This window comes from Dendrobates tinctorius, unplaced genomic scaffold (assembly GCF_039654945.1).
Source record: "Dendrobates tinctorius isolate UK_male_01 unplaced genomic scaffold, ASM3965494v1 ptg000139l, whole genome shotgun sequence".
Classification (NCBI taxonomy): domain Eukaryota; kingdom Metazoa; phylum Chordata; class Amphibia; order Anura; family Dendrobatidae; genus Dendrobates; species Dendrobates tinctorius.
In genome coordinates this window covers 6,424,573-6,448,322 of record NW_027361807.1, presented here as the reverse complement: position 1 = coordinate 6,448,322, position 23,750 = coordinate 6,424,573, and the positions used below count along the sequence as shown (strand labels likewise).

General features: G+C 44.5%; 1 protein-coding gene across 3 annotated transcripts in view; it reads right to left on the bottom strand.

The window, feature by feature from the left end:
- Positions 1-23,750, bottom strand: part of UNC5A (unc-5 netrin receptor A) — a 614,615-nt gene that overhangs the window by 292,868 nt on the left and 297,997 nt on the right. For 2 of the 3 annotated variants that reach the window (XM_073544983.1, XM_073544984.1), the window contains exon 2: positions 13,819-14,070. In XM_073544983.1, coding sequence (XP_073401084.1) covers positions 13,819-14,070 — 252 coding nt within the window. Of the gene's footprint in view, positions 1-13,818; positions 14,071-14,865; positions 14,885-23,750 lie in introns of those variants that run through there. The other variant, XM_073544985.1, reaches the window with a different exon arrangement.

Genomic DNA, 23,750 nt, shown 5'->3' with positions numbered 1-23,750 from the left:
GCTGCAGTGTCGCTTCTCTAGGACAGATGTTGTGGTGCAGCTAAGATGTAGAAGCCCTGCACAGGTAGGGCCGTAGTCGCAGGGAAGATGAAAGAGTTGGTAGATGGTGTGCAGTGCAGGATGTAGCAGAGCCGTGCACCAGGCGCAGGAGAAAGATGACAGACACAGTTGTGCAGTTCCTTTACCTGTACTTGATAAGTGCCCTCCAGGACCCAGAGTACAGATGGAGGAGTTGGTCAGCCTGGAAGCAAATTTGGAATTCTTTCTCTGCAGATAGGTAGTGTGGCCTCCGTTCTAGCGCTTATCTGAGGTTCTTGCAGTACTGAGTTCACTGAAGTTCCCCCTGTTGACTCTCTTTTGGAACTTTCTCGTATGGCAGGCAGCCATAACCTTTTCCTTCTGGCTCAGACACGTCGCTGCTGGGGCCTCCGAGCCTTAGTTGGGAACAGAGCATTTACAGCTGCTACTTCCTTCGGTTTCTGCTGCAGGACCGTCAGTGTCCCTACAAACTTGGAGACCAGAATCCAGACCATGCGCTCCAGCTAGGAGTGAGCCTTAACTCTGCTCATCCTCCAACTCCCATTCTCACGTCCACACACTTCCCCTTCCCTTCACATACTGCCCTATCTTACCTCCTCCCGACCACAGAGAGCAGCTCCTCAGTAGTCAGGTTCAGAGGTCTCCCTGCTGGCCTGGAGTGGGAACTGTGTTGTGTGTTGGTTTAACTGCTAGAGAGATCCTTCGTTGCTCCCAAGCATGACATCACACTCCCTAGGAGGAAGGTAATGCCACTGTGGCGACCATACTCCTGGAGGCGCCACAAATGCACTGATGCCCAACTAGATGATTCTGCTGGTACATTGACCCAGACCACTACATTCCCCACACACTCTACACAGCCAGAATCTGACCCTGATGAAACTCAGGTTCCCCTTCCCGCATACTATACCACCTTAAACGGTTACAAAGAAAAAGGTGCAGATGAAAGTGCAGGTTCCTTGAGCAGGTGGGGGGGCATACTCATGGGCGACGGCACTAGCACAGGGCCCCTCATAGTATGCAAAAGTGTCTCTGCCGGTGGGAGGGCCTAGCCGCCGTCAGACACACCGCCGTACTATGAGTGGCCATGTGCCAATGCCATCGCCAACGAGTGGCCCCCCCTGCTTGCTCAGGATCACAGCACTTGCAAAGTTGAAATACTTACCTCTCCCTGCTCCACCGCCGTGATGTCTTCCGCGTTTCCTGACAGTGACATTCTGGTCAGAGAGCGCGATGACATCACGTCTGTACGCCCTCTGTCCAAACAGTCCAAGTGCAGTGAGATGGAAGATGGGGACGACGAGGAGTCCAGACTAGTACAGGGATTCCCTAGCGATGAGACTTATTTAATTGATTTCAATGTTGGGACAGCAATTTTTGGGGAGCACTATACTCTGGAGAATGATATATGAGGCCCACCATACACTGGAGCATTCCAAAGGTGGACATCAGACACTGGAGCAGCATTTACAGGGCCCATTATACACTGGAGCATTAGAAATGGGGCCCATAATATATGGAGCATTATTTGGGTCCATAAGATAGTGGAGCTTCATCCATGGGGACCAACATATACTGTAGCATTATGTGGAGCTCATCATATACTGTTTCAAACATTATATGGGACCAATGATTGTGTATGGAGAAGTATATGGGCCTCATTACTGTGTATAGCGCACTATGCGGTGGCCATAATACTGTATGGAGTAATATACTGTCCGTTTTTGGAGCTATTGGAGAATTTAAAATGGATATCAGTCATGAGATGTAAGAAGTGAAGTATTTTTCATTGGACTGTACCGCTTTTTCTCTGCCGTATCAGAGGATCATGAATTGTGGCATATGTTAAAGGAGCCCAGTGACACTCTTTGGCCCAGGACCCACGAAAATCTGGAGCAAGCACTACCCCCCCACAACTTTAGCCAAATAACCCCCAGTTTTCAATGCCTAACTATTATTATAAAGTAAATTAAGGTTGACAAGCTTAAGTAATAAGAATTGATGTTTTTGGCATTAAAATGGGCACTGTAGGTGTGTTTCCTGTCCTCCACTCACTGCCGACCTTGGTTCCCCATTGACTTGCATTGGGTTTCGTGTTTCAGTTGGCCTTCCACTTTTCGTGATAATTGGCCGATTGCCTTCGCTTTTGAGAAAGTCGGGTTTCATGAAACCCGACTCGACCCGAAAAAAGGCAAAGTCGCTCATCTCTACCGCAGCACTATCAAGCAAGGGCTCAGCTTCACTGAAACATATAATATTACAGTTGTTTGTCATTTATACTTCTTGTTTTAAATTGATGCAAATGCAATGTAATACTGTTCTAATATAGATATACCCAACTGGTACAGCATTAGGCCTCTTTCAGAGTTCAGTGTATCCGGTATGTGTGGTGACAGTTTTCGTACGTACCTGAGACGCTGACACATGTAGACCCATTCAAGTGAGCGGGTCTGTGCACATGTCAGTGTGTTTCCACGGAACGTGTGTCCATTGGCAAAATACGCTGACGTGTCCGTTTTTATAACAGCAGCATGGGCCGCAAAATGTCCCGCACACACATACATGGATGACACACAGAGATGATGTCTCATCATTGTGACAATTACCTGAGCCAGGGAATCAGGAGTACTGTTAGCGCTGTTTCCTGGTGCAGGTGCTGAAGACCGCTCTCATCATTCTCCCCTGCTCACTCTGAGATCTGCTCTAGCAGGGGAGAATGTTGAGAGTTACATTTAACTGATAAAAGTGAGAGCAGGGGGCAGCTGATTCGACTACTACTCCCATCAGCCAACACCTGCTGTCGCTAATAACAGAGCAGGCACTGGCTGATGGGAGTATTTATCAGCCACCACCTGCGATATAAACGAATAAATAAATTAAAAAATATTTTGGTTTCCTCTATATTTTTGCTAACCAGCCAGACAAAAATGTCAGCTGCGGGCTGACAGCATCAGTAACTAGCGATGACATCATCAAGGTTACCGTCGGTCACTGGGGCTGCGTTCCCAGCCATACTGAACGGCGGTAACCTCAACATCATGAGAAGTCACTGAGTTCAACACAGTTCAGCTTAGTGAGTTAACCGCAGATCACTGTGAGAATGGTCACCGCTGGCCAATGATGGCCTGGATGGTCACATCTTGTCACCGTCCAGGGTGAAATCTATTTGTCCCCAGACATAGATAACGGCGTGGGACAGAATGACGGACAGGTGAGGGATATGGTTGCTTTTAATTTTTGTTTTATTGCAAGAAGCGAGGGCTTCAATGGAATGGGCATTAGGTGAGTAAACTGTGTTTATTTTTAAATAAAAATGGAAAAGTGTGTTTTGTTTTTATTTCAAATAAAAGACTAGCGCCAGAATAGACTTGCCTGGTCGGGTCGGCCGCAGGCTGCTGTTTTAAGGCTGGAAGGGTCAATATCCCTTTCCCCTTAACAGCCTGAGAATACTAGCCCCCAGCCGTCTGCTGTCAAAAAACGGGGGGATCCCATTTTTTTAAAATTATTTATTTAAATAATTTTAAAAAACACTTGATAACCCCTCTATTCTTGATAACCGCTGTTGCTGAAGCTGACAGCTGAGGGTGGCAGCCCGCAGCTGTCATTTTTTCCTGGCTGGTTATCAAAAATACAGGGGAACCAACACTTTTTTTTCATTTATTTATAGTGCAGATGGCAGCTGAAAATACTCTAATCAGCTGCCGCATGCTCTCGCTGTTGCAGCTGAGTACAACTCTCAACATTCCCTGTGATCGCAATGCCAGCAGGTGAGAATGATGAGAGCAGTCTTCAGCACCTGGTGTCGGGGAACAGCGCAAACCGTACCGCTGCTTCCCAGGCTCTGGAACGTGTGGTACTGATGTGGCACACGGGGGGGCACACAGTTGCCACAAGAATGACACACACGTACACACTAACACACGGACTCTGGTACTGTTTTTTCAGGTACCGGAAATATCAGGATGTGGGAAAAAGCCCCTAGGGATTGTATACTGGTAGTTCAGTAACTTTCTTTTTGGGGTTTCCCACTAAAAACACACAGAGACACGATAGCTGGTATAGGCATTCATCACCATACCAGAGGCTTTAGGTAAGGATGAAATGATCTATCCGTGGAGGAGCAAGTTCCAGTCGAATTTCCTGAAATTCACGGTTTCACATGAATTCAAACATTTTGAGATTCAATTTAAAAAAAAAAAGACAGCTTGCCAAGCACCATTTACCACACTGCTGAAGCATTACAGACCTGAGAAACTTCATTTTGTGTTGTCACCTGGGCTTCTCCATAATGTCCTGCAGCTATGACATCTAGCGGATTATTATACCTTGTACAGTGATGGTCAGTTCCTGGGCCATCACAGATCAGTGGAGAACAGTTTGTACAGCAGAGTTGTTTGCCCTCTTCAGAGTCACTGGTTAAGTCTCTTCTATAGAATGTAAGCTCTTATGGTAAGCAGGATCTTATCTCTCTCTCTCCCCTCTGTAGTGTGTAAGCTCTTAAGGCCCCGTCTCACTAAACAATCTCGGTAGCGAGATCGCTGCTGAGTCACAGCTTTTGTGACATAACAGCGATCTCACCAGCGAGATCGCTGTGTGTGACAGCGATCAGCGAGCGGCCCCCCTGCCGGTATCGCTGATCGCTGCAAGAAATCTCTGGACATTTCTTTGGTCGCTGGTCTCCCGCTGGCCAGCACGCATCGCTGTGTGTGACAGGCGGGAGACCAGCGATCAGGTGTAAAAAATAATAAAAAAAATAAAAAATATAGTTATTCTCACCTTCCGACGTCGCGTTCAGCCATCCCGCCTCTCTCCACGCTCCGGTCCCAGTGATCCTTTGCACGAATGACCGCGAGACTTTGTTATCCCGCGAGACTGTGACATCTCGCGGTCATTCGTGCAAAGGATCACTGGGACCGGAGCGTGGAGAGAGGCGGGATGACTGAACAGGACGTCGGAAGGTGAGAATAACTATATTTTTTATTTTGATTCTATTTTTTACAGGATGGCCAGCGATGCCGGGCGCTCGGCATCGCTGTGCTGATCGCTGGTGAAGCTGTCTGTGTGACAGCTCACCAGCGATCACATATCGATTTACCAGCGATCCTGACACCTTCATATCGGTGTCGGGATCGCTGGTAAGTCGCTTAGTGTGACGGGGCCTTTACAGTATGGTCTGTAGTGTCCTCTCTCGCTATCTCCTGTAGAGAGTAATCTCTTGTGGTTAGCTGGGTCAACTCTGTATCTCGTGTAGAGAGTAATCTCTTATGGTTAGCTGGGTCCTCTCTCTCTATTGTAGTGTGTCCTCTCTTATTATCAGTGGTCTGTTCTCTACAATGTAAACTCTTATGGTTATTGGTGTCTTCTCTCTCTTATACAGAGTACGTTCTTAGGGTATGTGCACATGCTGCGGATTCTGCTGCAGATCCACAGGAGATTTGGACCTGCGGATCTGCAGCAGTTCCGCAGACACAGTACAGTACAATGTTAGCCAATGTGATTTCAAATCCGCTATGCACATGCTGCGTTTTTTTCCACGCGGATTTGCTGCAGGTTTAAATCTGCAGCATGTCAATTCTTTCTGCGGATTCCGCAGCGGTTTGCCACTTTACCTGAGGATTTACCTGCAAATCCGCAGGTGAATCCGCAGTGTGTGCACTCACCCTTAGGGTGTGTGCACACGCTGCGGAATGCTCTGCGGATTTGTTTGCGCGGATTTAGTAAAATCTGCAGGTATTTAGTAAAATCCGCGCAGTTTTGCCCTGCGGTTTATCATCTCTACAATGGAGCAGATGGCAAACCGCAGCGAAATCCGCAGAAAGAATTGACATGTCATTTCTTTCTGCGGATTGAAAACCGCAGCAAATCCGCGCAGAAAAATCCGCACCGTCTGCCCTGCGGTTTTCGGTTTCCATAGGTTATAATGCTACTGTACACCACAGCAGAAACTGCTGCGGTTCCGCGGGGCCCAAACCCCTGCAGATCCACAGCAGAATCCGCAACGTGTGCACACACCCTTATGGTCAGCTTGGTCCTCTCCCTCTTTTTCCTGTATAATGTAAGCTCTTATGTGCAGCGAGGTTCTCTCTTTGTTTCACAGTGTAATCTCTCATAGTCAGCTGGGTTTTCTCTCTCTTTTTATCCTTTCCGCTATGTCCCCTTTATGACCAATTACATGCTTTCCAGTATTGAAATTCTCTCAAAAATTTTTTCGCCAGAACTCAATTTTTGGAAGGAAAAATTTGCAAAGTCCGCAAAAACAAATTGAAAGTGTGTCGCCCTCCCAGGGCTGTGGGGTACTCGGTACCGGGCCGGTCCTTCAGAGGGGAATGTCACAGCAGCGGTGACCTGGTCCGTGGCCCTGGGCGCCCATGTAAAAGGGGGTTGAGTGATGAAATAAAGTTTATCAGTGATTCATGACGCCACCTGTGGTGTTCGGCAATGAAGATGTTAAGCTGACGCTGCAGACGGATCCTCTGGGACAGATGGTGGGGTGCAGCAGTGATGTTATAGCCCTCCACAGGTAGGGCTGAAGTCCCAGGGCAGTGTAGATAGGTGTTGGGAAAGGGTGCAGTGTCTGGCACAGAGATGTAGCAGTGTTGAAGAAGTTGCAGGAAGAAGGCAAGGACACAGCAGAATATAGTTTCTTTACCTTCACTTGTAAGTGCAGTCTAGGGTTCAGATTACAGATGGCACAGGAGATGATTAGCCTGGAAGCAACTTAGGAAGCTCTCTATCAGATGGGTTGTGTAGTCTCCTCTCTAGCGCTTACTTGAGGTACATGCAGTACTATGTTATACTGAAGTTCCTCCTTCTTCTTCCCTTTTGGATCTACCTCGTATGGCAGACAGCTGTAGCCCTCTATTTCTCTTGGCTCACCCGTCGCTGTTGTGCCTCCGAGTCTTAGGTGGGAATAGAGCATTTACAGCTTCCTATTCCTCTGGTTTATGTTGCAGGACCTTCAGTATCCATACCACCGTGGAGATCAGGCTCCAGATCATGCGCTGTCACTGGGAGGGAGATCTCTATCCTCAGCTCAACCCCCAGCTTCTCTCCACACGTCTACACTCGTTGCCCTCCTCACACTAACTGACTAATTTCCCTTCCTGGCCCTCATAGAGCACTCCTCCCCCAATTCTGGTTCAGAGCTCCCTCTGCTGGCCTGGAGTGGGAACCACGTTGCATGACATGGTTAACTGCTAGAGAGACCCTTCCTTGCTTCCAAGCCTGACATCACCCTCCCTGGAGGAAGGCAATGCCAGTGTGGCGACCATACTCCTAGTGTACAATGAACAGAGTGGCAGGTTCCACGTCTTGATGAAGGAGGCATCAGTCCTTCTTCAGTTCAGCAGCCATTTTAGAGACTTTGGATCTAGACTCCATTTTGTGTTTGAATTTCTTTGTGTGCAATGAAGAAGAAGAAGAAAATGTTACCTCACATAGCTTAAGTCCAAGCTACTCCCTTCTATTTCCAAGAAAAGGTCGAACACAAGCTGATACCATCAAAACTGTATACGTCATAAGCAGTAGTCTGTCTATGATGATAAGAATAAGCTTGCAGAAATTAATTGAACTTGTATATGTTACTTGACATGACTTAGTAATTCTCCATTGAGGCATATTGATCTAACTTTGTATAAGTAAAGCATTCACACACTAGACTGGCAGGAACCTGAGTGTGAACCAGACTACGTGTTTGAATTTCCTTTTATTCCTCTGATGGAACGACATCTACCTGCACCACGTGGCTCGAGCCTTATTATATTAGACCATCAGTTTGCTAGACATCCTTTATACAGTTCCTCTAGAATGGGGACTTGAGCCATCTATTACACTCATCGGTGGATGTTCTAGTTCAGCCCCCAATTATCATACGTTTATCACCTCTTTTAAAGGTTTTTTTTCCAAGAATAAAGTACATTTTAATTAATAGATCTTGGGATAAAAATAAGTTCCACAGCTGGATGTGTTAAAAAAAAATGTTCCTGTGCCGAGATAATCTTATAAATGCGTCCCTGTTGTGTACTGTGTAATGGCTGTGTCTGACCATACAGGGACAGGGTCTGGTCATACCACAGCTCCTGGGCAGGGGAGGAAGCAAAATAATATACAGACAGGACAGCATGGGATCACAGCTGATTTTTTTGTGAAGCTAATTATTTCCCTGCCTTCATTTAAACAATATTTTACCTCAAAGAAATAATCAGTTGCGATTCCATGCTGTAATGTCTGTATACTTTCTTTTGCTTCCTCCCCTGCTCAGGAGCTGTAGTATGATCAGAACATGTCCCTGTACGGTCATACACAGCCATTACATTGTACACAGCAGGGGCACATTTATAAGATTATCTCAGCACAGGAACATTTTTAAAAAAAAATATCTGGCTGTGAAACATATTATTATTAAAATATCTATTGATTAAAATGTTTATTAAAATTAACTTTGTTCATGGGAAAACCCTATAAAGGACAGGAGACACTTGTTTTCCTATAGGATAACCCCTCAATGTTTGCAGTCTTCATGACAATTAATATATTGTTGTTTATAGTCTGTATAATCATCACATAAGTCTGTATAGGAATTAGATGCACCAAAAAACACAGGAATTTATTTTTTAAATAAAATCTAAACTATTTGAAAAGTTACAATAAAACTTATAGTGACAATCAAATAAATAGTTTAAGATATGTATGGGGAATTTTTATTCTCTGGTTTGATTTTCTGCAAATTGCTAATCAAGGAAAGAGCACAGGTTTATCAAGTGAGTGCAGGCGAACTACTCAACGTCCACCAGCTGCTTGCCTTAAAGTCTTTTGTAGTAGGAAAAAGGTGAGAGGTAGCTGCTGTGCCCTATATTCCCTATGCCTATCTTTCTTCTGCCTGTCTTTTGTTCTAGGCTAAGTGAGTGGCAAAATGGTCTTATTTAGAGTTTAATTAATTAACAAAAGAGAAAAACAAAAACCTGTTACTTTCTATGCTCATCCCTTCCCCTCATTTTCTTCTCTCCTCGGTATAGCATTGTGGAATATGATAAAGAAAAAGGCAGAGCCTAGTGGCATGGCTCCCAGTTACTGTCAACTGTCAAGCTCCGAGCCCGTGAACCTCTGTCTTCTTCTCCCTATTGTAAGGAGAACAAGGTGGGAGAGGGTTGTGTGTATGGGGAGGGGGTGGGAATAATATATAAAAGAAGACAATGAACTGTCGATGCCTAGAAGACTCATCTATTGCTCAGAAAAGAAAAAAATCTTCAGTAATGCTGCCAATTTCCAGTAAGGGGGAAAGGGTATACACAGATAACCCAGAAATCAGGTGCAGAAATTGGAGCTTATTACATCTGCTATAGGCAAGCTAATTGACTGCGGTGGCTGGTGACACAGAATAATAAGCATGTGGGTCGCTCTCCCAGGGCCGTGGGGTACTCGGTACCAGGCCGGTATCAGGGGGATGTGTCACAGCAGCGGTGACCCGGTCCGTGGCCCTGGGCGCCCAAATCAATGGTGGTTTTTAATGTAGTTTATGTGAATAGTTCGTGACGCCACCTGAAGCCGACGCTGCATACAGATCCGCTGGGACTGATGGTGTGGTGCAGCAAAGATGGTGTAGCTCCCCACAGGTGGAGCTGTAGTCCCAGGGCAGTGTAGGTGCTATTGATGAGGAGAGGCGCAGGATGGTATGGATGCTGGTACCCAGATGTAGCGGTGCTGAAGGTGTTAGCGCACAAATGAATGGAGGACACCAGAGCTGCAGTTTCAAAGCTTTACTCACAGTTCGTGGTACACACTGGTGCCTGCCTCCGTGCCGTGTCCTCCGGGGTAAAGACTCAACTAACCTCCCAGGCAAGTCAGGGCTCTCCTCTCCAACACTCCGCCAACATGTACCTTCCTGAACGACTCCGTCAATGCGCCTTGTGGTGTGAAGCACTCCAGTACTTAGTAACCCTGGAATGCCTCCTAAGAGATGTTCCTAGAACTCTACTTGCACGGCAGACAGCTGTAGCCTGCTTCGGGGACGCCTCACTCCTGGCTCTCTATCTGTGTTGCTGTTGTGCCTCAAGTCTTGGATGGAAGTAATGCATTTACAGCCAACTACTCCACCGGTGTCTGCTGCAGAATCATAAGTGTCCATACAACCTCGGGGACCGGGCCCCGGCCTTGCGCTGAGAACCTATAGGCAGGGTTCCTCTTCCAACCCATGTCTCCTCTCTGTTCTCTACTCCTTCGTTTCGTACTTGACTCTCCTTCCTATGGATGCTTAGGTTACAGCTCTACGTCTCTCTCCTTCTCCTCGGACCCGTCCTCAGACTCTCCTGACTGTCCTTCTCTCTCTCAGACTGATCTGAGACTGACCTCCCGTCAGACTGACCTGTAATTCTAAACCTTCCCAACCTTATATATGGAACTAAACTCCACCAACCTCCCAACACATCCAGTGTTCCAAGCAGGGAATCACCAGAGGTGCTCTGCTACTCTCTAAACAATGAGCCGCAATGTGGTTGTGCAGAACTACCCTGTTGTGTGGGGTGCGAGTGTTGGAGCGTGGAAAGGAGTTCCCAACTTACCCAGACGGTGGGGCACTACACCTTAGGAGAAGGTGCAGTACATCTGTGGCGACTGAGCCTCAGGGGCGCCACACATGTACCATATGTGTAGTGGTTGATTATTAAAGGGATTGAAGCCCCTTTGATACTAGTGTGAATTATAACCTCAGAGGTCTCAACAATTGTAAAACTGTTGTTCAGCTGAATAATTTATATTATACAACTGTAAGGTTTTATAGTTTCCTAAAGTGATATAGGGAATTGTAATGTACAGTATATTCACATGTGGGAGTTATTATAATATTTCTTTCTTTACTATGGATGTAAAGGATTTTACAGATTTGGATAATAGTATGTACTTTTATCATTTACATTCTTCAGTTTAAAATATAAAAAGTCCCCATAGAATGAAAGATAGCAAAATATATAAAACCATAACAAATAGTGCCTGTCATTCTACAGAGTATATAAGATCTATAAAGTATGGATCTACTGTATGAACCAGCACTAACCCTAATCCACTGCACTAGGCCTTGTGAAAAGAGTAAAGTGAGTACACAGAGCCTGTGGCTGAGCCCATGTCCCACAGCCTCATACGGTTAGAGCCATAGGCTCTGCAGTATGTCGTCTCCATATGGAACTGTGCTATGGACATAGAAGCAATACGTCTAGCAGAGAATACCTTTGTAGTATGGCATTTAATGAAGCACATGAAGGGCTCATACAAACGGTTGTATAACTCGGAAGAGTGCAATTCAGGGTATTGATGGATGGCACTTGTCCCAATGTTATTCAATGGGGCAATGCACATGTTCGATTTTTTTCCTCAAACTTAATGGCCTGAGAAAAAATTTCGCTGCATGCACGCACGATTTACACCTGATAATCGGAGGGAACTTGCCCATTCATGTTTATGGGTCCAAGGAAAAACATCGGACCACACTTGGATGACATCTAACAGCCTGAGTGGTAAAAAAAAAATGGAGATTTTTTTTTTCATTCTACACATCCAAAGAGAAAATTGGATCTTACTCTGATCAGTGTGTAATTGTTTGATCTAGCACCTTACTTGTAATCTTGTTTTTAATTGTCTTTACAATAAAGATATATTTTTATTCAGCGAGTACCCATTTTTGGGACCATTTATTACATATTGGTTTCTACTAGTGTGATATTAGTGTGTAATTAGCATAACTTGACCAATTTTCTAGGATGGAGAACATATGGTCATGTGACCCTAACCTAATTGTGTGTTAAACCAGCAGTATTCAATGAAACTAAGATTGAGCAATATTCTTTGGCCCCGATTTATCAAAGTGTTTATGGGTGAAACACTTTGAAAAGGCGCCAACCTTTAGTTTGGCTAAAATTTTGTTACTTTTAGCATTTTCACACCATTTTAAGTTAGTTCTGTGAAAATGTGTGGAGCTGTGGTGGGAGAGGGGTGGAATGGGCCATGGCAATGGTCGATTGTCTAATGCATGACAATTAGTTTTGTACGTTATACTACAAATCTTACTCCAATCTCTGACCTATTTTAGGCATGTTATGAGGTGCGCAAAGGTGTACGCCACTTTTAAGCAGTGCCTGATTCACTAAGAGAAATGTGTTCCTTAATGAATCAGGAGCCTCTGATTCCACCTCTCTCAACCATCAATACCGGCATGAACAACGCTGGTCTTAATGAATTGGGGCCAGCTTTATATTTTTGTAATGAATATATATGATATTTGCTTGTGTGGCGCCCCCAGGAGTATGGTCGCCACAGTGGCATTACTTTCCTCCTAGGGAGTGTGAATGTCAGGCTTGGAGGCAATGAAGGGCCTCGCTAACAGTTAACCATGTCATGCAACACGGTTCCCACTCCAGGCCAGCAGAGGGAGCTCTGAACCAGAATTGGGGGAGGAGCACGCTCTGAGGGCCAGGAAGGGAAATTAGGAGTTAGTGTGAGGAGGGTAACGAGTGTAGACGTGTGGAGAGAAGCTGGAGGTTGAGCAGAGAATAGAGAGCTCCCTCCCAGTGAGAGCGCATGATCTGGAGTCTGGTCTCCATGGTTGTATGGATACTGAAGGTCCTGCAACAGAAACCAGAGGAATAGGAAGCTGTAAATGCTCTATTCCCAACTAAAACTCGGAGGCACAACAGCGACCGGTGAGCCAAGAGAGATAGAGGGCTAAAGCTGTCTGCCATACGAGGTAGTTCTAAGCGAAGATAAGAAGGAGGAACTTCAGTGTAACACAGTACTGGATGTGCCTCAAGCCAGCGCTAGGAAGGAGACTACACAACCCTTCTGATAGAGAGATCCCTGAGTTGCTTCCAGGCTAGCCTGCTCCTGTGCCATCTGTAACCAGGACCCTGGACTGCGTTTGTCAAGTAAAGGTAAAGAAACTGCACCCTGTTGTGTCCTTGCCTCCTTTCTGCAACATCCTCAGCACTGCTACATCTCTGTGCCAAACACTGCATCCTCTTCCTAAACATTCTGCTACACTGCCCTGGGACCAACAGCCCTACCTGTTGAGGGCTACAACATCATTGCTGCACTATACCATCTGTCCCAGAGGATTTGTCTGCAGCGTCGGCTTTACACCTCCCTTGCTGAACACCACAGGTGGCGTCACGAATCACTTATAAACTTTATTCCCAGCTCAACACCTTTTACATGGGTGCCCAGGGCCATGGCGGACTGGGTCACCGCTGCTGTGACAATCCCCTCTGAGAGACCGGCCCGGTACTGAGTACCCTACAGCCCTGGGAGGGCGACCCACTTGCTTGTCTCATGCTTTCCACTTAGGACAGAATGGCCACTAACATCAGCCAAACCTGATGATTTTTAGGGTTTCGGACAACATGTGTATGGAAGCCCAGGACAGAAGATAGTCAGGGGAGTTAAGGATCCAGCAAGTCTGATTTCAGACTGCTGATCCTTTTCTAATCTCCAGAGTGCCGCTCTCATAGAGAACATAGAAGTACTCATCAGAGCTAGCGCTCCTGTGAGGCCGATGTCAGACTTGCGAGAAACTCGCACGTCAATACCCGGTATGCCGCCAGCACTTGGGTCCAGAGCGTTCAGCTGCATAGAAATACATGCAGCTGAACGCTCCGATCCAAGTGCCGGCGGCAGTGCCGGATATTAGCGTGTGAGACTCGTGCGAGTTTCTTGCAAGGAGCTTGCTGTACAAAATATACATGACTTTATCATATTATAATGGACACAATTTAAATGGAAGTGTATGAGTATTTTTACCCGTACTGCGGTCTGCACTGTGCTGAATCACGTGGTCACTCTGGTGGACCCACTCTCCATTGCATTTGAAGTAGACTTGCGTGGCTGGGGTCGCTTTGCAGCTCAGGGTCACCGGCTTGTTCTTCACAATGAAAACATCCGTGGGTTCTAGGAGAAAGTGTGGTAGCAATTCCCCTCCTTGTCCTCCCAGACTTGCTGAACCAGGCATTGGCATGGGAAAAGGATTCACTGGCCCCGGGCTCTGCTGGCATCCTGAAATCAGAGAACATGAGGAGGCTATTGAGTGTATTGCTTGCCTGCTGCCTGCACATTGTACGCATTAGCACTGCTCCACATCTTTTCTTATCTTTCTCAATCACCTACAAGCCGCGAGCTATTTTACACTGCTATATTCATCTTGCTATTGATTTTCATGTTTTAAGCAATGACAAATGTTGCATTAAAAGATGCATTAAAAGCAACGGACATTAAATTAAACTATATCCATGTTACACATTCACACGCCACTGGTTTAAAAATCGTTCATTTGCTTAACTGTTTGCATCCCACAAGCTGTCCAAGATACTAGTCGTTCACTATAAAGGGCACCCGTTTGGAATATATATATAAGTATGGGGAATGAAAACTAAGCCCATATAGTAGCTATTATTTCACACCTGATTGCCCAGTGGGAAACAATTCTAATACAATATCCAGTCTGGATCACCTTACTCTATTAATAGTGTCATACAATGCAATTGTAGTAAAATAGTCAGAGCATGTCCTCATCTCTATTCCAATACTGAATGTATAAACCCCTTCCCCTGCAGCTACCCGTATCCCATGTCAAGGTCATGATATCATCACTGAGATTGCGGATATGGAGATTTGGACACACGACCCCATAACAAGTTACTATGAAAGTCTCAATGCTAAAAACAACATACTCTCCTGACTACTCTGCCCTCTTGTGACAGTTACCGGTATAATTATCACATTCTTTAAAAGCTTCAATTACTGTTCTATTGTGAATATTTTTCTTGTTTTACACATCAAAATAATACACACTGTTCTGTTGGAAATATTTCTCATTTCCAGATCAGTTGGAGGTTACTACATTGCTGATCCATCTTCATAGGAATCAATGGCCTCTGACTACCAGACAGCAGTCGACAGTATAAAGGATTAACTCCCGCAAAGGAAAAAGAAAAGCATATGAGATCCTTAGGATAGACCATAAAAGAATATAGTTTTGCCTCTATACAAGACACACTTAGAATACTAAACAAAGGGCAAACACAGTCATAAGGTCAAGATAAAACTAAAGAAATTTTATTGATACTTAAAATACATACAGACAGACAAATGCAAGTGGGGGCTAGAAGATGAAAGGGTTATTCAAACCGCATATGTGAGGCCCAGGGTAGGTTGGTAGGAAGGCAGAGAAATAATAATATCATGGCATAGGAATCATATATGCACAGTGGCAAAGTGAAGATAAACCGCAGGTACAAGACATCATCAAACAATACAAGTAACCAGCACAGAAACCATATGTGCATAATAGCACAGAAAAGCCTGACAAGAGTGAAATCAACAAGGCCTAAATATGGCCATATATGTCAGGTGCATAGATAACAAATAGATGAACTCCTGTGTTTCCTTAAGCACAAGTACCTGTAAATAGAGTAGCCGCCTTCCTCCACGTCCCACCCGCCCCGACGCGCGTTTCGGCGTGCCTTTATCAAGGGGCATAAGATACTAGGCATAGAAATGGTCCTTAAATACCCTCGGACCCGGAAGCCACCATTACAGCCGCGCGGCCATCAGGTGACGTCACGAACGCAAGGACGCGCTCATGCGGGGAGCCGAGATCAGAGTCACGCGGGCCCCACGTGACCCGGAAGTCGGCGCACCGCTGAGCTGCGAACCAGCGACGCGCGTCAGCAGAGGACAGGCGCATTGGAATGGAGGGCCAGGACGCGCCATGGCCAGTACTAGCAGGAGAATGGGCAGACACCGGAAACATATAAACCATATAAAACATACAACAACAAACATTGTGTATAGATGAGAGGTGCCATATAATAATGGAAATAGGATTATAAAATATAACCCATTTAACAAGAGGGGGGAAAAAATACCGTTCCACAATATAGCCTTAAACAAGGCTGATAATGATTTCCATACGGGGTACCATAACCATCACCTAATGACATGCATACACCGTCCATAGAGATGGAAATAACATCCCCACAAAACACAGAATATACACAATGTAAGGAAAACAACCCCAAAATATAATATAAGTGTACATGCATATGGCCAAAAGGACATATAAGCAGATATACAGTGATATAATTTTAATAGGCAGCAATACATGTATCAAATTGTACATACAGTAAAGACATATTATTGTCAAATATCAAAGTATAAATACACAGAATTGTATAAGGAACCAAGATACATGATACATGATCCATATGCATATATATATATATATATACATATATACCCCCAAATAACAAAGGGAATTATTGGGAAAGCGAGGGGGTTATTTTGACGGCTGTAGATGTAAGGACCAATGTCATGTCAGTAACCGGCGTTGAGCGTCCGTAGAGATGACCAGACACGGGGAACAGTGCTCAGGGATTAAACACCTAAAACGTAACAAAAAACATGTTAAAACCATATAAAATAAGTATATGCAGGAGAAAAACCAACACAGTGAATCAGCGACTAAAGAAATGGCGAAAAGCTGAGGTTCTCGTTCAGTCCTAGTGGTTGGACAGTATCAAGAGTCCAAATCCATCTACTCTCTAGCTGACCAAGGCGTTTGGACAAATTTCCACCTCTAATATTGATGTCCAAGACATCAATTCCCCGTACACGTAAAAGATCACTGTTACATTGATGGAACAGCTTGAAGTGTTTGGGAATAGTTTTGAGGGTGGTTGTTTCGTCGTGACCGCTGGCGGCCTGAATACCCAGAACGTGTTCTCTAATCCGGACTTTAAGTTGTCTAGTTGTCATCCCCACATAGATTAAGCCACATGGGCAAATGGCAAAATAGATAACGTATCTAGTGGTACACGTAATCCGTTTTTTAATTCTGAAATTTTTAGTACCACCGGAATTGAAAAAATCATCACATCTATCCACGTTAGGGCATGCCACACAGCGGCCACAAGGAAAGCAACCACCCCCAAAAGAAGCCAGAAACGTTTGTGGCTGTGACCCCACGTGGTGACTCTTAGTCAGGAGATCACGTAGGTTCTTAGCACGTCTAAAAGTGATCATTGGATGTTGAGGCAGAAATTTCTTAATTATAGGATCTACTTGTAGAATAGGCCATGCCCTTGTTAGTGCGGCCCGAACACGATCTGAGCATGGATGGTACGTGGTGATGAATCTACATTGGTTCTCACCCTCAGGTGACCTAACCTGTTTTTTATACTGTCTTTATTGTATGTACAATTTGATACATGTATTGCTGCCTATTAAAATTATATCACTGTATATCTGCTTATATGTCCTTTTGGCCATATGCATGTACACTTATATTATATTTTGGGGTTGTTTTCCTTACATTGTGTATATTCTGTGTTTTGTGGGGATGTTATTTCCATCTCTATGGACAGTGTATGCATGTCATTAGGTGATGGTTATGGTACCCCGTCTGGAAATCATTATCAGCCTTGTTTAAGGCTATATTGTGGAATGGTATTTTTTTCCCCCCTCTTGTTAAATGGGTTATATTTTATAATCCTATTTCCATTATTATATGGCACCTCTCATCTATACACAATGTTTGTTGTTGTATGTTTTATATGGTTTATATGTTTTCGGTGTCTGCCCATTCTCCTGCTACTACTGGCCATGGCGCGTCCTGGCCCTCCATTACAATGCGCCTGTCCTCTGCTGACGCGCGTCGCTGGCTCGCAGCTCAGCGGTGCGCCGACTTCCGGGTCACGTGGGGCCCGCGTGACTCTGATTTCGGCTGCCCGCATGAGCACGTCCTTGCGTTCGTGACGTCACCAGATGGCCGCACGGCTGTAATGGTGGCTTCCGGGTCCGGGGGTATTTAAGGACCATTTCTATGCCTAGTATCTTATGCCCCTTGATAAAGGCACGCCGAAACGCGCGTCGGGGCGGGTGGGATGTGGAGGAAGGCGGCTACTCTATTTACAGGTACTTGAACTCCTGTGTTTCCTTAAGCACATCTACTTGTTATCTATGCACCTGACATATATGGCCATATTTAGGCCTTGTTGATTTCACTCTTGTCAGGCTTTTCTGTGCTATTATGCACATATGGTTTCTGTGCTGGTTACTTGTATTGTTTGATGATGTCTTGTACCTGCGGTTTATCTTCACTTTGCCACTGTGCATATATGATTCCTATGCCATGATATTATTATTTCTCTGCCTTCCTACCAACCTACCCTGGGCCTCACATATGCGGTTTGAATAACCCTTTCATCTTCTAGCCCCCACTTGCATTTGTCTGTCTGTATGTATTTTAAGTATCAATAAAATTTCTTTAGTTTTATCTTGACCTTATGACTGTGTTTGCCCTTTGTTTATTATTTCAATATTACAGTTGGTCTTCTCTGTCTGCACTTATTGTGGGTGTGAAATTCTAATATTTTCTATTATTATTATATACCCACTATGATCATTGGATTTATCTTACACTTAGAATACTGTGTATAATTTTGGGCTCCAGTGTAAAAGAAGGACATAGCTGTACTAGTGCCGAGAAGAGCAACAAATATTATTAAAGGGGTTATCCTGGGCTATTTTTTATTTTGTTATGAGCCTAATAACTTACACGCAGATAATTGCTACATTCCTGCCTGTTGTGCCCTGCGCTGACCTCCGCCAGCTCAGAGTGATCACAGAAACTTCTCCTGCCAGCAATTATGTGACTTCCGGTGACTTTACATCAACAGAGCAACTGCTTTTCTTCCCCTCTGCTCTGTCGACAGGGCGTGACTTCCAATGTCATGCTGATTGTCAGAAGGCTCCCCACCACATAACTGTGTGGAGCAAATTGTCAATCAGCATCACGTCTGCAGTTACGACCTGTCGATAGAGCAGAGGGGAAGAGGAAGAGTTGCTGTGTTAATGGGAATCAGCAGAATTGTCAGCAGGAGTAGTCAGTGACCTATCTGAGCCAGTGGCGGGCAGAACAGGCAGGTGGACAGTAACTAAGTGTTTGTCAGTTCTTAGCTTAATAGGGGTTAAATAACCCCTGATAACCCTTGGAGTTATTCAGTTTGGAAAATGAAGACTTAAAGAGAATCTGTCACCACTTTTGGCCACTATAAGATGTGGCCGCTTCCTTTCAGGGCTTATCTAAAGCATTCTATAATGCTGTAGATAAGCCTCCGGTCCGACCTGCAAGATAAGAAAAATAAGTTTTATTATACTCACGTGGGGGGGGGCGTGGTCTGGTGCGGTCCATTCTGATGGATGTTGCAGGTCTGGGTCCGATGCCTCCCATCTTCTTGCGATGCCGTCCTCCTGCTTGCTTCATCGCTTCCCTGCATGACGCTCTTGCGCAGGCGCACTTCTCTGCCCTGTTGAGGGCAGAGCAAAGTACTGCAGTGCGCAGACGCTGGGAAAGGTCAGAGAGGCCCAGCACCTGCACACTGCAGTACTATACTCTGCCCTCAACAGATAAGAACACCTGCGCAGGAGCGCGATGCCGGAGAGCGATGAAGAAATAGGAGGGCGGTGTCTAAATAGCACCTTACGATGTAAAAATATACAAGGACAAATACAAAAAGATAGAAGGACCCCAAAACCTAGGCAAAGAATACAATGCCTCAGATATAACAACGATCCTCCAGCTGCCAAATAATAGGACCGTGTAATAACAAAGCCAAAAAATGCCCAAGATGATCCAATGAACGCAAACAGGTCCGCAAAGACAGCTAAATATAGTGGTAGCCAAGGAAGTGGCCCCAGGCGTATCGCTGTAACCAGTATGGCTTCGTCAGGGGAAACTATGAAAGTGTGATTGGTGGGGTGAATGAGCGATAAATTGCAGTTCATGAATGTAAAAATGTGTTAGGAAAATATAAAAAGATTTTTAACATTCCTGCACCCCCTATATTTTACGAAGTCCCCAAAGATTGGACTGTCTCAGTCCTAAGGATAGCCAATCAACATGTCTCTCTGTAAATTCTCTCTATAATATACCATGGCTGTAGAGTTTCACAGTGACACCTGCTAACATTTAGAAGTGACATAAGGGAATACATTATTCGATATTTGCAATATTAGTTTTTTTCCCCCGTGTATGAATCAAATCTCCACATAAAGCAATAAGGCGATAATGATCTGCAGCCTTTCTCCTCTAGCTTTACTTTGGCACAGACTCTTTTATCTGAAAGTGTACTCACATTTCATTTTGAAACATACACATTTTGCCGTGTGATGTCTAACATGATTTATTCTTTCATTTCTGTGTTATAATCTTCCACTCGTCACTGCTTGTCACTTCGCGCTTTTCAATGCTTTTTTTTTTCTTTTTCATATAGATGATCTCGTGTCATTAAAGTATATGGTTCACAGGTATAAGTGGGTTGGTTTGTGTTTTCTATGTATAAAACAGATTGTGTCTTCATAGCATCATTTTTTAAAGGGTCGTTTCCACTCTGAGAGCGAACGCTTCATCGCTAGGGTATGCCATCAATTCCTAACCTCTAGGGGTCCAACTTCACACTTCATGATCCTAAGAATCACAGGTGGCAGCGCACAGTGAATGAGAGCCTGACCTTTGGGACCCCCGCTAATCTTGCAGAAGAAAGGACTATGGTTCGGATTTTTTTTTCTGCAGTACCTGATTGAGATTCCCAGCCAAATACATTGTACTTTAAACTGCTGCATGATCTGCACGTTAAATTTGAAGCCGATACTACTATGTCAAAACGTGGCGATGATGTAACATTTTTTGCTTTGCAGAATACATCTTTTTTGCATTTTCTAATGTTTTCCAAATTTGAATTTGTTATATCGATTGAACAAAAAGGTAAGACCACACCTAAATGGGGTACGCTGACACGTCGCATTTTTGCTTTTTTTTTTTCTGCACCAAAAACCAGCACTTTTTTTTCATACTTTTACATACATTCTTGATGATTTTTTTACTTGCGCTTTCCCCCTATTCCAAAAACTCTGAAAGAATAATTGATTTGCTGCAGATTCGAAAAAGCGCTTTGATGGTTCGAATCCGCAAGGAAAAAATAAGCAGCATGTGCATGAGCAATCTCATTCACTTTGATGGTATTAGAATATAAAATTAAAATATAATATGGCAAAATTCTGCGAAAATGTCATGTGTGAACCAACCTTTATTAGGTATAGTTTGCATAAAGAGACATAGTTTGATAGCAGAGCAGACAGTCCTCTGGAAACCTGCGTTAATAAATGGCAGCCTGCTTTCTGCTGAAGGATTGTCAGACGGAAATGACGACTGGTCACATACAAATACTGGACACGTCTTCAAGTAGAACTCTTGCTTCACTGATTTTATTATCATATACAGGGAACAGCGCCCTCATCTGGATGCATCCGATAACAGATAGAAGTGGACTGCTCAGTAACTTATGACAAAACTGATAATGCACTGTCTCTAAACAACCATCCTTCTGGTTTTGGGAACAAAACAGCTAAATAGTCTTAAGGTATGTGCACATAATATCAATTTCAGGTGGATTACGCATGGAATCTGCCAGAAAAAGTATAGAAAGAGCGTAGAAAAAGCATAGAATAAGCATGTTTTGTCTTCAGAAACCTCCAAGTAGCTTAAAGAAGTAACCAGGTCATACTTCTGGGCCTGTCATGTCAGACACGGTTCGCACCAGGTTGTCCGGAAGACAGCGGTAATACCCCATCCTACCACTTTGTTCTCAGCGGCGCCGGTTGGTCTTCTGATCTGGCTTGGATTGGGTTAACCAGGTTGTTAGTCTGGGTGAGGGCTTAGCCACGCCCCCTGCCTTTAAATTGTCCTGCGTGACTATGGGCGTTGCCGACTATAGCTCTTGCTTTGTGCTAGCGATACCGGTCTGAAGGGGGCATCTTAGGAGCATACAATATCTGGTGTAGTATATTCCATTGTTGCCATTATTTCCTCCCTGCGTGGTATTATTTGGTTGCCCTTGCACCTTATTGTTTTCTCTTGTGTGTACGCGGTGTGGTGCGTTTCCCTTACCCTTGTCCATACTTATTCATTGGTTCTGGTGTTTGGTCTCTTCACTGGGTGGAGGGTGGTGAGTTCAGCTTAGGGCTGGACAGGAGACAAGGACAGGGTGCAGGCCCAGGCAGGCACACCTTCAGTGTAAACCCTGGGTTGAGGGACAGTCAGGGTTTCCTCTAGTCTGAGGGACTCCGCAGGGGCCCCGGGGTTCAGCCTAGAGTTACGTAAGCTTCCCATGACAGGGCCTTCTTCTCGGAAGCCATCTACGCTCTATACTTCACAATATAGAGTCAAAGACACCAGAACCATAGAATGATATCAAAACCTCCCCCGAAGTTGGTTTTCCTGAAGTTTATTCACTTGGGAAAACTTGACGGCTGCTCCGAAGTCTCACAGATGCCATGTATACATGCCCTCACACTGTTATCTGAGCATTGGTATAGTAGATGTCTGGTGAATGTGGTGAAGACTCAATGCATATTTCTCATGGCTTACTCCCTCCCTGCTTTGTCCATGCAACCTCTGAGGCTATATTCACATGTCTAATTGGGATCCTTTTTGTAATGAATCCAGTTAAAAAAAAAAAAACTGTAATCAAAAAACAATACAAACAAATATGTCCATTTTTAAATGGATTTATTTGACGGATGGTTTCCATTTTGTATCCATTTTCATCAGTTTTTGTTTCCTTTGTCCTTCCTCAGTTTTTAAGTCTCTCAACACCTCTAGTGTTTGGCGCCTACGTAGTGATTAAAAGCCCGTAGGAACGTTTTGTAGGATTGCGGGTTCTCAGTTATGGACCCATCTAAATAGACCTGAAATCACTTAACCACAAAGCCAAATGCTCGTTAACCAGATGTTTAAAAAAGAGCATTAAAGGCAGCATGTTATCCTATTTAAATGGGTAACATGCTCCTGATAATATAATCTAGGGATACAGAACACTCACATTAAAGGGCTAGTCTGTAGAAATAAATTATCACCTATCCACAGGATTGATCAGGGAATTTTTATTCCTGACATATCATATTTATGCCCATTACAAAATAATGTGGCAAGTCTGAGGCCAGACTGCTACTCCATTTAGACTCTAAGGGGCTGCCTGAAAAAGGTGACTGCAGCCCCAAAAAGAATCAATGGAGTGCTGCTGTTACATTCTGAAGGGAAAAAATGAGTGCCCTGTTTGACCGATTGATGCAATTCCCAATGGTCGGACCCAAACTGATCAACAATGTTATCATCTATTTTATGGATATATGATAACTTACTTTAGCCGGCTAACCTTTAACAATCATTCTGTGTGCATTGACTTCTTGTTGGCCTTTCTAAACAGGCCAGTAGTTGACCGGCAACCATCTTGCCAATTAGTGGTGGTGTAACTGCTGTGGTCGGCGTGTGTAAATGGGCTGCTGCTTTCAATTAAGTTCCTTAATATAAAAGAAAAGGTTGACTAAAGCCAAGCTGATACTGTAAAATCTAGTCTGTTAATCAACAACTGTCAAAGAAAGGAAGAAGGGAAATTAACCTGATTAGTGGATAAGGAGACTCAGCCTATGGGGAACACTGCCCTTTCCATTGTTCGCTAGACCACTGGGATTTATGCTGATATTGACTTCTAATTAGCTGGAATGTATCCCGGTTGTGTCAGTCTGATGTTTAGAAATGACACTATACAGAAGACACAATTGGGAGAACATATAATCACAGTACCTTCAATCTCGCCACTCTGTTCTGTTTTTAGGTC